A 16,959-nucleotide genomic window follows, 5' to 3' on the forward strand; every position below is an offset into this window, starting at 1 on the left:
AAATAACTGAATCTCTAAATATAGAGAATGTGCTTCTGCAGTCAGGAGGAAAAAAGCAGTTCCACAGATTAGTGACTGCCTGCTCAGTGTGTGAGGAATGGTGTGCACTGCAGAACAGGGCAGCTGCATGCCACCCCAGAAAAGTGTACTTTTCAAGTCATCTCTCAGGATGTAATGTTCATTTTCAGTGTTTTATGAACTAAGGCAGAGCAGATGGTGACAACTAGCTTGAAGTATTGCATCCAAAGGAAGCTATTACCTCTCATTCCTCACTAAAATGGAAATTTACTCCTCTGTTGTTTCAACACTGTCAGCACAACACTGCTGTTTTTCTCTAAGGCTTCCCCAACAATCTAGCATTTACTCTCTCCCAAATGCTTTTGCACTAACTTTTCATAAACTGTACATGAGTTTATTAAAAATGCTGCTTTCTGCAAGGATTTTGATTTTAGCAAAGAAATTCTACGCCACCAGTTTCATACTTTTTGTTACTCGAACAGCTTAAAAATTGGCTGCATGCATAAAGAATGCTTTGGGTTGTTGACTGTATGAAATTCAGTTATATCTCAATGAGGAGATTTCAGAACAGCCTGTAGTTTCTATCAAGATCCAGAGACATGCAAACAAAAAAAAAGCTGGGGATAAGGAAGGAAGAACTCCATTTCCCTCCTGTTTACAGAATCTGTGGACTCTTGCCAGCAGCATTTAACCTGGGTCTTAATTAACCAGCACTGGAACTCTCCAAATGAATCCAAGTACAGACACTGCACTGCACAGGGGTGTGCTCTGACCAAGAAACACAAGAACCTGTGGCAGAAATTATTGTGTTAAGAGGCAATTACTGGAACTGGTTAGGAAATCCAGCTTTGGTTATAGTCAGATACACTGGACAACAAAATTAAATTCTATAAAGGAGATCCTTTATGTAAGAGATGTGCTTGCCTCCATATGGGAGGATTATGCAAAGACAATTTTAACTGTGCATCTTACCAAGAAAATGTGCAATGATCTGTTGCAGTACAATCTCCACAATACATCCTAAAACCCTTTTCCTTTTACTGCCATTATTACTCTGCATTTTCTTACAAGTTGCTTTGGGATGGGCCAGAAAAGGGAAAGCAATTATATTCTTACATTCTGATGTTCAACTGTTTTATTGTTTGGGTTCGAGTTCCCTACGCACACAAAGAAATAAAGTATCTGAATGTTTAAGAAAATTCACTTTGGGGAATCACAAAATATTGCTTTAAATAGATTTGAATCTCAAATACAAGTGTACAATTATGTTCAGAGGTACAACTTGCCCCCTCATGTCAAAAATTCTTTGAAGAATTAAAAATGAAACCATGTAATATTGGCTATCTGGTTTCTATGAGACAGCTTCCATGTCACAGCAGCTTTCCTACAAATTCTCCTGTATGAGGCAAGCAATAAAACCAGCAAGATTAAGAGTAAATTAAAACCCATCCCTAGTTACAGCTCATTTGCAAGGGTATTCCAATGCTGAATTACAGACAGCCCATGACTGATTACAGGGACATTTTAAGGTCATCTTAGACAAATCCAGCATTCCTGCAATAAACAAATCTTTCAAGAACACATGAGGATCTATGTCCAAGATATTCAAGTGTATACAGGTTTTGTCACATCTCTAGAGTGCACTGGTAGCAACTCCAATACTTAAAAAGGCATTTGAGGTTCTCAGTCTTTGTGTGTGCCAAGGATTTTAAAACCTCTTTTCAACAATAGCTGATAGCAAGGCTCTGAGCAGGACAAGCCCAAATTCACCAAATAAGCTTCAAACTAATTTTTCTGATCCTGATAACCTGGGGGCATGGGAGAAGAAATCAGAGCAGCAAGTCCTCCCGTTGCAGGTCGGGCATTTCACCCAGCTCCTGCGGCACAGTTCTCCTGCTGAGCCTGGGCAGAACCATCCAACAATGTTAAATATTTATACAACTTCTGCTGATAAAGTTTCCAGGTGACAAAGATTGATACAAGAATAAATAATGAAGACAGGTTACTGTTACAGACTGCTAGATGATTCAGCCTGAGGATAACATCTAGTCACACTGGAATATGATCAAGTAGGAATTAATTGAAAATAGCAGGTTTGAGGAGAGCTGTGTGAGACACCTCAGTCAGCCCTCTCCTTGCCACTGCATCCTGATGGATGACACTCATCAGGAAATGGCAGCAAATTCAAGGAGTTCTCAAAAGAAAAGTAAGGATAAACACCTGGAGGCTGTCTTTCTTTAGACATTTAATAATAGAAAACAAAACACATTTATAGGACAGTTGCATCACTAAATACCAGAATATCTACAAGAAAAAGGATGAACAGTTTGTGATGACGGCAGCTGAACAAGGCAGACACAAAAGGAAACACTTCCACTGACCTAAGCAGCAGCTGAGTGGAATACCTGGATGAGTTTAATTGATTCAGTAGCTCTACAGGACTCATGGAAAGAAGAGATATCAGGCTTATTACCTGATAATCTTAATTTACCTGACAACAGCAAGATGACACCTGTTGAAGTGTCACACTCAGAGGAAAGTTTCAACTCGGATTTCATAAGCAGAGGAAGCAGCTCACAATAAACACACATGCAAAGATCTTCAGTTGCCACAACACACTAAAAAACCTTCCAGAAAGCATTTGAAGTCTCCATTTTCAAAGGCTTTTATAACTATACTCCCTAGAGAGAAGGGGGGAAAGGCTTTTGTGTACCCAAGTGACTGGTTTCAAAACACCACACCCCAAATATACACAAAAAACATGTGTCAAACCCAATCACTGAGCACTTTCCCACAGCAGAAAAAGGGCATTACTGGAGTTTAGCCATCATTCATCATGGACAGCACATGCTGACCAGCACAGACAACCTGGATGAAGAGAAGAGAAAGTGAGATGGCAGAGTCTGAACCACTTCATAGCACCAGACCTGAAAAAGGGCAGCTGAATAAATCTGGAGAATGAGGACAGACAGAAATATCAGGTGAACTCAAAGACGAAGTGATGTGACCAGAAGGAGGACATGACCAGGAACTTCATGGAGAGGTGGGCTCTCAACTCTTACTCCCAGAAACAGGACCAGGGGTCACAGTACCTGTGGAGCCACAATAATTCCTAGGATTTATCTGCCCTAAACTCATGCCAGGGTGTCCCAGTCCCTGCTCTCCATCCCATTATTGCCACCCTGAGCAATCTGTTTCTATTCAAGGGAGCACAAACATCTGATCCATTTCAGCATTTAATCCATCCTGCCCTCCTGGAACACACTTGAAACTTTACCTGTATTGATCATATTGCCAGGCACTATTTTAAATGCAGGGTGTAGGCACTCACAAAAACAATGGCACACAGCAAGGGTTTATGGCCCCCTTTCCTATCTGACAGTAAATAGACAGCCAAAGCTCTACTGGCAGAGGTATCTTCCTGGACAAAGCTGGTGTATATCAAAACAAATACTTATTATGGCTACAGGAATTTGCAGCTGATAAAGCAAAAGGAGTACTGAGTTTATTTTACAGGAAAACATTACTACTATCAGTTAGAGACAAGCTTATCATTAACATAACAATGAACTCTACACCTGCTTGAGTTTTATAGCTCTGTCATTTAACTGCAAACAAGTTTAAGTGTTCCTCTTGCTTTCAAAAATTCATCTACCAAGGCAGAAATTATTCTCCAGGTTTTTATATAGCATTGAGAATTCAGGCCTTATACTGTTGTGAAAGCTTCTTTTATTAGTTTTTGCACTGTACCATAGGAGAACAACAGGAATCTCCTTGAAAGGATTATTCCAAAAGATTTAAGAATTTTATAAATCTCACATGGAGATTCAGACAGAACTCCAAATGCAAGTTTCTACTATTTGTGAATGCAGGTCTATTTTTACAAGACAGTGCCAAATCACAATACATTCACTGGAGAGCAGACTGAATTAACATGTGCAGCTACAATCACCTTGACAAGTCCATTTGGGGAGTGCTCCTCCACAGCAAAGAACACTACACTGTTCCACTGGAGCTAAGCAGTATCATTTGTAATATCACAGAGCTTCAGCAGTAAACAAATAAAACCCCATCAGAAGAGAACAAAGCACATACCTGTATGAAGCTGGACTTTCCCAATGACTCCCTCTACCAGGCCCAGACAAATGGGATTCCAAGCCAAAAGAAGATCAGTGGCTGCAAAAAAAAAGAACAAAGCTCCTGTTTTTAAACAGTAAACCAAACAGGACAATTAAACTGAGCAGTCACCCTCTCCACTTTCCCCACCTTAGAAGGTAGAAAATGTAAAATAATTCCAGCAATAATAAGATGCTATACACGTCCATTTTTTCTTGCTACCAAGCAGCTATGAAAAAATGACTAAGTTTCCAACATAAAGCCCTGCCACAGATATTTTCCATATTTTTGAGGGGGAAAAGTAGCTTTAGGCAGCAGTAATTAAATTTAATGGAGGCTTAATTCTTCTCATATCCACTAGAATTTTTCACGTAAGCAAAATTTTACATGGCTTTAGTGAAACTGAATAGAGGTCACTGAGTCACCAGCACAGCTTCAAAACCCAGCAGATGTTGACTTTCACCCCCAGCTCCCTCCCATTTGTATCCAATTACTATTACTTTCACATCCTCTTTCTATAAACACACACACACAGACACTTCCCCTTCTGTTAAAACACTCTCCACAAGTACATGGAATATCAAAGCACACAAAGTTAAGGTTTAGGTTTCTAGTTCTCCTGCTCTTAACAAATTCCAGTGAACCACATAGGAAGTAGAAGAGAAAGCAGGAAGAAAAGGAGTTCAGTACCTTTGCAAGGATTTGAGAGTGGAGGAAAGAAGGAAATTCCTAACTCAAATCTTTAAAGTGAAAACAAATACTTAAAAGCAAGTATCTGTGTAGGAGAGAAAAATCTCAAAGAAGAAAAAGCTTTTCTATATCATGAAGGACAAGCTTGTTATTATTTACCAAAACACTCTTGTTCCAAGGTAAAAGAGCTTCTCCAGTTTTAACATCCAGACAAATTGAATATCTTAGCTATTGGTGTAAGTAGATGAACATTTGAAAGAACAAATTCACAAAAGAGTACAAATCATCTACATAAACACTATCTGCAATATCTTCGTTTCTTCTTGTAAATCTGAGATCTGCAGGTGACAACTGATAGTATGATTTTTTTTTTCCACAGCTGTTTTAGAACATGAATCCTCCTCGAAACATTTGTAATTGAGGCCCTGATAGTTCCAGAACACACATGGTTTTCCCAGCTTCCAGCATAACATTTAATAGTACAAGATTCAGCTATTTTCCTCATTAAATACAAGCATTTCCATGAGCTACAGTAGAAACAGTTGCAGTCAGGGTAGGTCTGGAATAAACTTATTAATTGGGATGGATCACACGCGCCTGGATACAGACAACAAGAACTAAAAGCCCACAGCAGCAGAATTTAAAGCAATGTTTGCTGCAGCATGCAGGGCTGCAATTAATGTCTGTAACCATGTTGGACCAAATTCCTGTCTCTTCCTTCCTCTGGACAGTACTTGAGCTGCACAGAACCTCGTGTGAATCATGGCAGAATAAAATGAACTTCCTGGGGAGACTATCACAGCTGAGCAGCAGGAAATCAGTGACTGTGGGTGTGACAGCTTTGATGTGCCCTCAATCCCTGCTGAAGCACCTGAACACATCTTGTATCCTCCTGGCAGATTTGTGCTCGTACAAAACAAGTCCTAGAACAGCCTGAGCTCCAGGTTCACTCCAAAAAAAACACACAGGAGAATCTCTGTGCTGAGTGGGAAATCTGTACTGGCAGCAAGGAGGGATGCAGGCAGCTTTCCTCACTCCCAAACCTTCCACCTTCTTTCCCAGTTTTGTCTAAACCCTGGGACTCTTCTACAGCTGCATTGTCTCACACTTCATCTACTTATTGCTATCTTTGTAATTAGCCTAATGTTCATATTTCCACCAGCCAGTGATATCAAGCAGCAAACAAAGTCAGACACAGGAGGAATTTAAAGAACCACATCAGTTAGGGTTTACCATGGCTACCATAAGCCTGGTGATCTAGAAAACAGTCTATGTCTTTCTAAAACTCTGATATCCTGCTGTGATAAAGTATTAGCAAGAAAACCTCACTTGCTATCCAGAGCCTTCCTCTAGGAGTTTACAAGAGATAAAAAAATGAGGAAACAAGATTTTGTTTTAATTAGAGGAATAAGGAAACAAAATTTTAGACCTGCCTGTAAAAGAACATAAGAAAATCGGACATCTTACACAGATGTTTTATTACTCTTGTGGGTTCCTCTGACAGAGGCAGCACCAAAAATCCAAGCCTTCCACAGGAATCCTACTACCCCAGCAGCAGAGCAGCACAGACACAATGAGAAATGGCTCTAAACTTTACGTACAGACAAGCTTTGGAAAAGAAGCAAAAGTATTGGGAATCAAATATTCTACTTTCAGAGTTTAAATGCAGCAAATATGGATCCACCAGCTGGGCAGCACTGGCTCTCAGGTCAGTGTGATTATCAAGCTACCCATGGTAAAGGCTGACTGAAGAAAATTTTCCATGGGGAAGGCAGGGCATAGGGGGAAAAAAGACATATTTAGCAATATATAAGGGGATTACCATGTTTTTTTCAGTGTCCAAGAAAACCAAGATGCAAAGAAGCCTTACAGGAAAAATGCTTGTAGGCTGTTAAAAAACACCAATTGTGGAATCACACTGACTTCCTTTTGGTGACAGCATCACTAAATTTGTTTTTCCTACACTATTTCTAGAGAACTTTCTATAGGAAAGTATGTGTGACAGCACAGAGGCAAGGCAGGGTTGTTTTTTTTTTAACTAAATAAAGCATATCTGGTTCCAACCTGATTAGAACTTTGTTATTGGTTAGAATTCAGTTTCCTATGTGGCAGCTCAGAGCCAACACCCAATCATGCTGAATAAACATCACTACAGCAAATACCAATATGAACCTCTTGCTCCTGAAAAGTGCACTCTGGAAATAAGAGATGGATGAACCAAACGAAATAAAGACTTAAATATCATTTCCCCAGCCATCCCCAAAGATGGGCTTTCATGCTGAGTGTGCTCCTATTCACTCTGTATAGGAAGAAGTTGCCTCCAACTTTTTTCTAACACTAAAGTTGATCAAGACTGTTTGCTGCTGCCAGTTTTACCAAATGGCTGCAAGGAATCTCCAGTCTCTATCTTGTATCTTTGAAAATTATAACCACTCTATATTTAAAATCATTACATAAGCAAAGATTCAGAGATCCAAGAATGTTAACTGCAAACCTGCAGGATATAAGTATTTAACTGTATTACATATTGCAGAATTTAAGAGGTAGCCTAGGATGGTAGACAGTGATACATGCCACAGAAGGTATCCACATCCTTTTAAAGTCATAAAAATAACCATACAAAACAAAACTGAAAATGTTCAGTTCAAAGTTGCAGACAGTATACATGAGACCTGGCCATTTGACTGCTGAATGCTGAAAGGACTCATGACAAGCTTGATTCTTTTTTCTTTTTTAAAGAAATGCCTATCAGCAAGAATTAACCACCACAAGGCTCTATCAAAAGGAAACTCTGAACTTTCCTTACAGACAAAACCGATAATATTTTGACATATAATGTGAAATACAACTTATCAATAGTTACTCTTGTTTCCTCACACAAACTTAACCTCTTATAAATGTCATACTAGTCCTCCTTTAAACCTCACAGAGCCAGGAATAAAGACTTATCAACTTTAAACTGCAACACAGGGATGTTGAAACAGACTTCTTACAGTATTGTGCTGATGATAAAAGAGCAGTGTCAAAACAGTCATTGTCAATGAAAGCAGAAAGTCCAGAAAGAATCACTGTGAGCAGTGAGATGAGTCCCGTGGAAGATCTTCCCTGACTTGAGGAATTCTCTGCTGTCCTCAATGTGTTTAAATTTGAGAGAACTGCCAGTGTTTGACAGGCCTTAACACTCTGATGTATACACTTGCTCACCAAGCATCCATCCTGAAGTACAAAATTGCTCATTCTTTCCCTCATCCTACTAAATAAATTCAAGCTACTGAAACAAATGTTGGGGTTTTTTGCTGATTCCCGTCAGAGATAAATGACCAGTGCAATGCATTTACCATTCACAGTGATTGTATCAGCATTCAGTTGCAGCACAACAGAAGTTCTGTCATAAATTCAGAACAAAACCAGCTTTGATGTGATTGACTTCCACCACCACCCTCAGAGCTCACCAGCAGCACACAGAGCCGTGCAGCACCAGATAAAGCCTCTCTAATTCTTTGTGTTTACACAAACATAACCCTGATAAAGGTGATACAAAAGAAACTTGGAAGAGCATCAAAACCCAAAATTGCTTTCTGGTTCTTTCTGCAGTCTACCACCAGCTGAGATGATCCAAGGTCAGGCACAAACTCTGACTACAAAACAAACCACTGCTTTGGGACAAACCACTTGCTCAACACAGAATGGCTGGAGGCAAGGCTGGCAGCTTCATCTGGAGAAGGCAGGAAGAAAAGAAGATTTAATTTGTTATCATTTGAATCCAGCCCATACTGCCTGGTTCAATCCACTGAGCAGCTGTAATTGTTTCTCTTCCAATCCTGCTGTAGTTCAGAGGGCACACACACACCTCTCATCTCCTTTGTTGTTGGCATTTGGGAATGAACCTCAGCTAGGACGTGTTTCCTGACAGTGAATTCAATATAAAACATACACAGCATCACTGGATTTCCTTCAGGTTACACCTAAGTGTATAAGCATGGACATTCATGTGGCAATTCTCAAGAAGTCTTCCTGGAGTCTGACAGAGCACTAATTCTCCATCATTTTCACCATCCAACACAAGCCATAGATATTTATATAGAAAAAATAAAAGCAGAATGACTCACTATGTACAGCCAAAATAAATCATGCAGCTCTGCTAATGTAAATTTTAACACCAGAAGTGTTAATATTCAGGAAGAAGATGCAATATTTTAAATAAATTTCAGGAGGTTTTTTTCTTCAAATTGTGTCTGTTTTAGATCAAAAACAACTGCAAGTCTTTATTATTAGCATTATTTGACCTTTATGACCTCCTGTGGCTTTTCAAAAGAAAGTCTGCTTCTGAGTTCCAGTTCATCTTTGAATAGTGTTCTGGAATTTTAGCCAGGATTAAGAGATTACAAATTAACTGGGAAGATTTAAGAATATAAAGTTGAACTTCTTTCTCCTCGAGGAAATAAAGTACTACTTATGCAAATAAAACTTCGACTAATTGAGTTTTCCTTTCAGCACAGATTTATAAAACTGTCTTTAAGCCACTTGCAGAAAGATGAAGCATTAAGGCATTCAGTATTACAAGCTCTTAATTGTTGTGAAGTGCTAACTTTATTTATTTGCCTGTTCTTCTCCAAACTTCAAACAAGTTATCCCTTCAGCTAATCACCTGCTTTATTGGGACACTTCGACATTTCAGCATTAAAGGAGATGAACACAAACAAGTCAAGTACAATTTAGTGACAGATTTAAAGCAGTGGGGATGGCAGCACACAATAATACATTTATAGTGCTGCTGCCAAAGCAGGAAAAAGCAACTAACAAAAATGAGTCCCTACTACTCATCTTGATAAAGAAATACTTCTTTGTATTCTGGTGCAGTCAGAAAATCCCTTGAGTCACCAGGCATTGCTTGGGAAACTGGCAAACATACGGGAAATGTTCAGTTGTCTGGAGAGTGTCCAGAGTTACATGGAATTGCACAAGGAACCCCTGTGCTAGAAGTGCAAACAAACTGCTGTCACCAGTGTTTGCTCCAAACACAGTCTGACCCTGTGCATCAGTGGCCTCCAAACTTTTTTAATCAAACGCCACACCAAGAAAAACAAAATTAGCACGTATCCCAAATATGTATATTTATTTGTCCAGTAGAACACATAAATAATTTATATGTATTATAAAACATACAAAAGAGAAGAGGTTTTTAATGGGCGAAATAAACATTATTTGAAAGCAGTGTTTATTTTTATTAATGGTACAAAGCATTTTCTTCCCACACCCCCAGTGCACTGCCTTGAGCCCCCACAAGCTGTGTGCACCCCACTCCAGAGACCACTGATGGCTAATATATTCAACAAGCTGTTATGTGCATCTCAACCCTTTGAGATAAGAATCAGTTCCTCCCATCCCTTCCACAAACCTGTAAATACCACTCAGAAAACCGCCCAGCAGGGACTCTTAAAATGCAAATAAGTGCCAAGCCACTGGAGCTCAGAGGGTTGGTTTTTTGCTTGGTTGGTTTGGCTTTTTTTTTTTTCTTTTTAACTTTAGAGCTTCCCTTTATTCTTCACATCGCTGAACTCTGTTAGCAAACACATTTTCTCAGAAGTAAAACAGAAAAGGAAAAAATATCTTTTATCCTTCCAAAAGCAACAACTCTGCACTAATTAATATTATTCCACACCAACACACATTTATCCCCATTTTTAGCTGGTATTTCAACAAAGCTCAAGTTGTTTGAGGATATACCCTTAAAGCTAAGAAAGCAGTAGGTTGTCTGCATTTTTTAAAATCCTATTTACTCTGCAAGAAGGAAACCATCAATCAGGAAGGAGAAAGATTTTATTCAAACCTACTTACAAAACTGACAGCTTAAACACTATGTTCACTCATTCTGAAGACTCTCTATTAAAAGTTTGCTCAGCTACAGCTACACTGAAAAAAAGAGTACAAGAAAGCTATTCTGTGCTCAAAAAATTAAAATATAAACATTTACTGAGCAGAAGGATTTCACAATTATGGAAATTAGTTTGTTTTTGCTAATGCTCCTTAAGAGCCATGGGAGAATTACAGTGTGAGCCAAGTTGAAGCAAGGTAAAGTTTTCCCTGTCACCTGTTCTTCTGATGCCATAATTAACTTTCCTCTCTGACTGTCCAACTAACCAGTCTCAAAGCACAAGAAGACTTATGGATTGGAAACAACCATTTCTAACACTAAATATGGGAGTTATACTCAAAAATTTGCCATGTGTTTGAGGAACAGAGAGGATTTCAAGACACTATACCCCCCCCAATATTCCTCCCTTTATTTATATTTTCTTTTAATTGTTGGGGACAATTTGACTACTCAGTTAACAAGCAGCAACATATTATTTAAATGTTACTGGAAGGCATGCAAATATAGGGAAAAACTTAACCATCACCCCTATGTGCAAAAGTTGCTATTTTTCCTTAACTGAGAAACAGACAAGGAAAAAAACTGAGATAATAATTAATGACAGACCAGTATATTTGCCATTTACATCTTGCAATTACCTCTTGGGCAAGGTAATTTACTTTTAAATTTGGCTCAGAATTCTGGTTTCCAGTTCAAAGGATGTTCGAGGGCCTTGTTTTCAGTTTTCAGAGACTCAGCAAACACTGCTCCAGGGCTCTATTCAAGTAGGTTTCTCCCTTAAAAGGAAAACCTCAGTGTTCAAGTGCTATTTCATTCATTTGGGTTCAGCTTTTCAGGAAAAAAATCCTCTCCCAGTTTTTATTGGGGAAGATGTTTAGAGCAAGAAAATACAACTGGTGATAAAGTATTAATATTCCTGTTTACTAAAGCCAGGCTTTAATAAAAAACAATTTCTGCACTATTTCCAAATTCTTCCTCTAGACACACAACCAATAATTTCTCCTCGATACTCCACTCCCATTACTTTATTTTCTATCCCATTCCAATCTGCTGCAGTTGTTTTGAAAGAACACAAGCAGCATATCAAACAAGTGGCTGCCTTGTCCTGCAGTTCAGAGTTCAAAACTTGGAATCACAAAAGCTTTCACGTTTCCCTACACATACAGATGAAATATCACCCCCACCATTAAACTGTGAAACAACCTAACAAGAAGAGCAGTGTTCTCATGAAAAAACCACAAGCCCTTGGTGCAGATGCAGACCTTTCTTAATTGAAATCAGTGTCCTCTGTTCTAAATATTTTAGCTGCAGTTAGGCTGCAATTTCCTACTCAATATTTAGTTAATACTAATTCATGAGATCAAAGATGAGTCACCTCTGCCAGCAAAATACAAGCCAAAGAAATTCACTTGAATTAGATTCATTTTCATTCCGGGGGAAGGCAAAAATAAAAGAAAAAAAAAAAAAAAGAACCAGCAACACCAGAATATCAAGATAAGAAGCATTAGGAGTTTTTCCTGTATTTAAAACCTCAGGTCATTTCAGCATGGACACGAATTCCAAGAAATCTACACATCTGAGTTAGGACAAGTTTGGCATTTTCAGAACTCTTCATAGAAGGAAAAAGAGAAAAAAAAGAGAGGAGAACACCCTTGTCGTATTCAACTCATCACCTGCTAACACTCCACAGGAAAGTAAAGAAGCACCTCACCTCAAGGTGTATTTAATTCTCACCAGGCCAGGATTTAACACACTACCAACCCACTTAAGTCTCAGTTTTAGGTTTACTATGGTCTATAGAAAGAACCGTGTACGGAATTACAAAGTAGATTTTACTTATAAAAGGCAGAAAATCATTTCTCTCTTATAAATATATAGGAAGATCTCACCTCAGAGTCAGAAGCTACAACAGTGACTAAATATTGCACAGAGTGACTAATGTATGAAATATTTAATCAGAGGAAGGATACAGAGCAGCCCAGCCCACTCCCCTGGTCCCCTCTGTTCTCCCTCACAAGAAGGAAAAACAACAGGGACCCAAGTGCTGCTGATTTTTTCAGCCCACATTCTCGCTGGGCTGCAGCTAAAGCAGATCAGGTCTGACATCTGGCTTGTCACACACCACAAGGACGTGGTGCTGACAACCAAGAGAGAGGAGGGAACACAGGAACAGAATGAGCAAGCAAGGGTGAGAAACAGTGCAGTACCCACTGCAGCTAAAAAGGTGTCAGAAAACAGCTTGAGGTTCCTTCTGAAGTAACTTGAAATACTAAAGCTCCAGCCTCCTGTGGAATTCATTTCCCAGAATAGACAGGCAGTTTCCAAGACATACTACTGAAATTCAGGAAGGCAGTTTTGTATGGAATAATTCAGCAGCATGACTTCACACTCAGGCTGTCACCCCTCAGAGCCACGTCTAGGACTGCTCTGCAGACTCAAACTCAGCAATACACCTTTTGGTGGCAGTGGCATCACTCCTTACACCATTCATTAGCTCAAAGCCTTCACTTGAGCACTTCCAGGCTTCCACAAAGGAACTGCCCTTCCTCCTCCAGTCTGCAGCCATGAAGAGCAGCTCAGGAATTCTGACAAGTCATTTCTACATGACTCCTGCAATGCCTTGGAGGAGTAAGGCAAGCACACAGCTGGAATATTAAATGACTTTATGATTTGTGATTCAGCGATGATTTCACACTATCAGACTAAGACACCTGACCTGAAATGTGCCCCCTGCTACTCTGAAAATACTGTTGGTAACACATCCCTCACTGAAAGTATTTAAAGTGCATTGCTTCAGTTGCTGACTCACAACCATTTTCAACAGATGAAAATTAATACTGTAACAATAAATTCCTAAAGTGTTTGTTTGAAACAAACAAATGCTCATCTGCCTCTACTTTACAGTACCAGAGGTAAAACACAGCTTAACCCATCTTACTCTTTCAGGCAGAGGCAACTGAGTCTTTGAGCATGACATCCCCAAAAGCTGGGTTAGACTAATTGCAATCTGAGTATCCCTCAAAATATTTGGTAAGTTTTGTTCTCCAGAGCAATGGGAATCAGCACAATTAGAATAAATAATTTTAGTAACAACTGTTCCCAATCTAATTTGACATTACTTCCTGGAGTATTATGAAGGCCAGAACAATGATAATAGAAGTTTTGCACCATAACAGTCTCATTCCTTCTAGTGCTGTTAAAAAATGGTGAGAAGAATTCAGTGTCTTCAACACTTTTCAGCCTTTACACACACATATATATATGTATACATATGCAACTATTAACACAATTTATACAAACATCATCAACAAAAAATATTTCTAATCAGTGTAGAATTACCAGTTAAAACCAGCCACACAGAGGATAAACAGAGTAACCCAAAAGTGAAACCCTGACCAAGACCTGATGTAAGGCATTTAAGGCATGGCTGAACAGCACATGCTTTTTCACTACACTGAAAAATGCACACTCTCAACAGCCAAATTATTTAAAAAAAAAAAAAAAAGTCTATGATGCCAAAGTGATTCATGAATTTCCTGCAGGTGACTCATTAGTGCTTTCACTTTAGAGAATAAAAAAAACCCAGAAACATCTTGTAAACACAGGCTGACATCCTTCAAACGAGAGCCAACCTCAGACTTTGCTTATGGCAAATATTTACCAAGATTATTTGCCTTTTTTTTTTTTATTCAAGCTGTTATCTTCATGATTCAAAGAGGTCAGAAATACAGCTCTCAATATTGGCAAATTTCTGAAGTTGAGGAAGGAGAGTACTTTAAATCTTAGCATCAGCTTTTTAGATTCAGACCTACCCTCTCAAGTAATAATTTGCAAGGTTTACTAGTATTATCTATTTCAACCCATGAATGTGCAAAGATTAATTCAGAGCAGCCTCTGTGAAACAGAATTTTTAAAACCCAGACCTCTGAAACCAAGCAGAGACACAGAGCTAGATCACAGCCTTTTGACAGATTATTAAACATGTCAATGAACACAAGTTATGACTTTGTTGTTTTTTTTTTAACACGGCAGTGACTCATCACACAGAAATCCATTTACTCATTTCCGGGCATGAAATTGGCCTCAATAATAAATGGCCAAATGTAATAAAATTGCAAACTTGAGGATATGCAGTTTTGTCTTAATACAAGAAGGAGCTATTGATCCAAGAAACACTTCCTGTGAGAGAACTGTTTCTTTCTTGGGCTTACTTTCAACCTGCTAAGGTATTTCATTTCACAGACCTGGAGTCCACTGTCAAGAAGATGATCCACAGAGAGGGCTGGCAAAACAAAGCTGCAAACACATGGAAATGGGAAAGCACTGCTAACAATTGAGTTTCAAGCAGGCCAGGGGACTTCAATATCACATTACCTTTCGTGAATCTGCAGGTCACACACAATAGGGATCACATGGAAACTGCCTGAAAATGCAGAGGCAGGCAAAGGACAAAATGCTGCTGGAACAGCAGGCAGACAAACTGCTGGGCACTGGCAAAGCCTCCAGGAGGTTAAGGGACACCAAGAAAAAATAAAACACAGCAATGGCTGCGTGAAAGCAAGGCACTGATGCTTTTAAAAGTTAAAGTTATCAAATGCTAATCTCCAGAACTACAGATCATTAGCTGTTTTAGTTACTGTGAGTCAAGGAAGAGCTTTCAGCCCATGCAGATGGCTGTAACCATCACAAACCTAAACCTGAGGGGTTTGCTCCCCTGTGAAAGCACACATTTCACTGACTAGCAGTACTGTCTGCTAGCTTAACACCAGTTATTTTGTAAGGTCACTTGCAAATCAAGGTATTGCTGGATTAGTGAAGTTGATGGACAAGAATCAGTCATGCTAACTTGACATAGATTGCAGTTTTATCTAAGAGATGCAAACAAACTGCGCTGAGAAGACACAGCTCAAGGATGAAAACATAACACAAGAAAGTGCAGTATGAAAAACAGTTCTTTGAAAAAACACAGATAACAACGGTATTTAATGTTTATGTTTAAAGTTTGTCCAGCCTTTCACAGAAGCTCATAAAGTCTACTGTACTCGGATAGCAAGCCTGGTCATATACACATTTAGGCACCTTTTTTGGCATAACACAGATCCCAGTTTTAGAAAGCTGTAAGTGACACCTATGCAGCCTGCCACATATTTGGTGAAACACACTGCTTATGAGAGTTTCTTTCTCATACAAACAGGGTCAGCATGGTCCTTTACATCAAAGCTACATATTAGAATCACAGAAAACAACGAAAACTCATGGAATGGTTTGGCTTGGAAGGGACCTTAAAAACCGTCTTGTTCCAACCTCCTGCCATGGGCAGGGAGCACACATCACACAAAGCAAGATAACTCCCAGGGGCGGCATTTTATTTTATAGACACCTTTACTGAGTAACCACCTAGGTAGGACAGGATAATTACCATTGTTTCAAAATCCCCTTTTACACAACTCCAGCTCAATTTTTGTTCGCGCTGCCTTCCCTTCAGTCTTATATCAATACACAGTGGAGCCCTGTGAAATTGTCACTTACACAGCCTGTAATCCCTGAAAAATTTAGAAGCACTTTAGAAGCCACAGAATCACAGCACCTCAAAGGAATGGAATGCACCTTACAGATACCCAGTCCCTATCCACTGCAGCCACCTGTTCAATTCCTCCTGGACGAGGCCACCACGGGACCCATCCGCCCAAAGACGCAACGCCCGTGCCCCGGGAGCATCCCTTATGTAAGGCGGACACCAGCCCCGCACGGCCCCTCGCCCAGCGATGCTCTCGGGGATGACCGGCTGCCTTCGGCCACCGGCACCTCTCCGGCTCACACCGGCCGCGGAGCCGCGGGCGGGGGCAGCGCTGCTTCACCTGAGGGGAAACAACCGCACGGAGAGGCGCCAGCCGGGACACCGGGACACGCGTGACCTGCCCGGCCCGGGGGAACCGGGGCTGCTCCTGCGACCCGCGGGGCGCTGGGCAGCGCTACCGAACCGCCGCGGGACCGCCGGGGTGACCGCGCCAACCCCCGCCCGCCCCCGGCGCTCGGGGGGGTCCCAGCCCGCCCTTCCCCGCGCAGGCGGCGGGCGCGGCCGCGGGGGTCTCACCGGCTCGCAGCTGCAGGCTGCCGTCCCTCCGGCTGCACCACAGCGCCCGCTCCCCGCTCTGCAGGATGTAGTGGTCCTTGGCTTGGAACAGCTCCATGCTGGCACGCCGGGAGCCGCCGGGCACAGAGGGTCGGAGGGCGGCGCGGGAGGAAGGGGCGCTCCCGCC

At 40.5% G+C, this 16,959-nt stretch overlaps 1 protein-coding gene across 1 annotated transcript in view; it reads right to left on the reverse strand.

The window, feature by feature from the left end:
- Positions 1 to 16,959, reverse strand: part of INPP5F (inositol polyphosphate-5-phosphatase F) — a 39,157-nt gene that overhangs the window by 22,137 nt on the left and 61 nt on the right. The window contains exons 2-3 of the mRNA XM_041461391.1: positions 16,794 to 16,957; positions 4,114 to 4,194 (exon numbers count right to left, since the gene is read on the reverse strand). Coding sequence (XP_041317325.1) covers positions 4,114 to 4,194; positions 16,794 to 16,890 — 178 coding nt within the window. The 5' untranslated portion in view covers positions 16,891 to 16,957. The remainder of the gene's footprint in view (positions 1 to 4,113; positions 4,195 to 16,793; positions 16,958 to 16,959) is intronic.

Source organism: Pyrgilauda ruficollis, unplaced genomic scaffold, assembly GCF_017590135.1.
Source record: "Pyrgilauda ruficollis isolate IOZ18807 unplaced genomic scaffold, ASM1759013v1 scaffold15, whole genome shotgun sequence".
Taxonomy (NCBI): domain Eukaryota; kingdom Metazoa; phylum Chordata; class Aves; order Passeriformes; family Passeridae; genus Pyrgilauda; species Pyrgilauda ruficollis.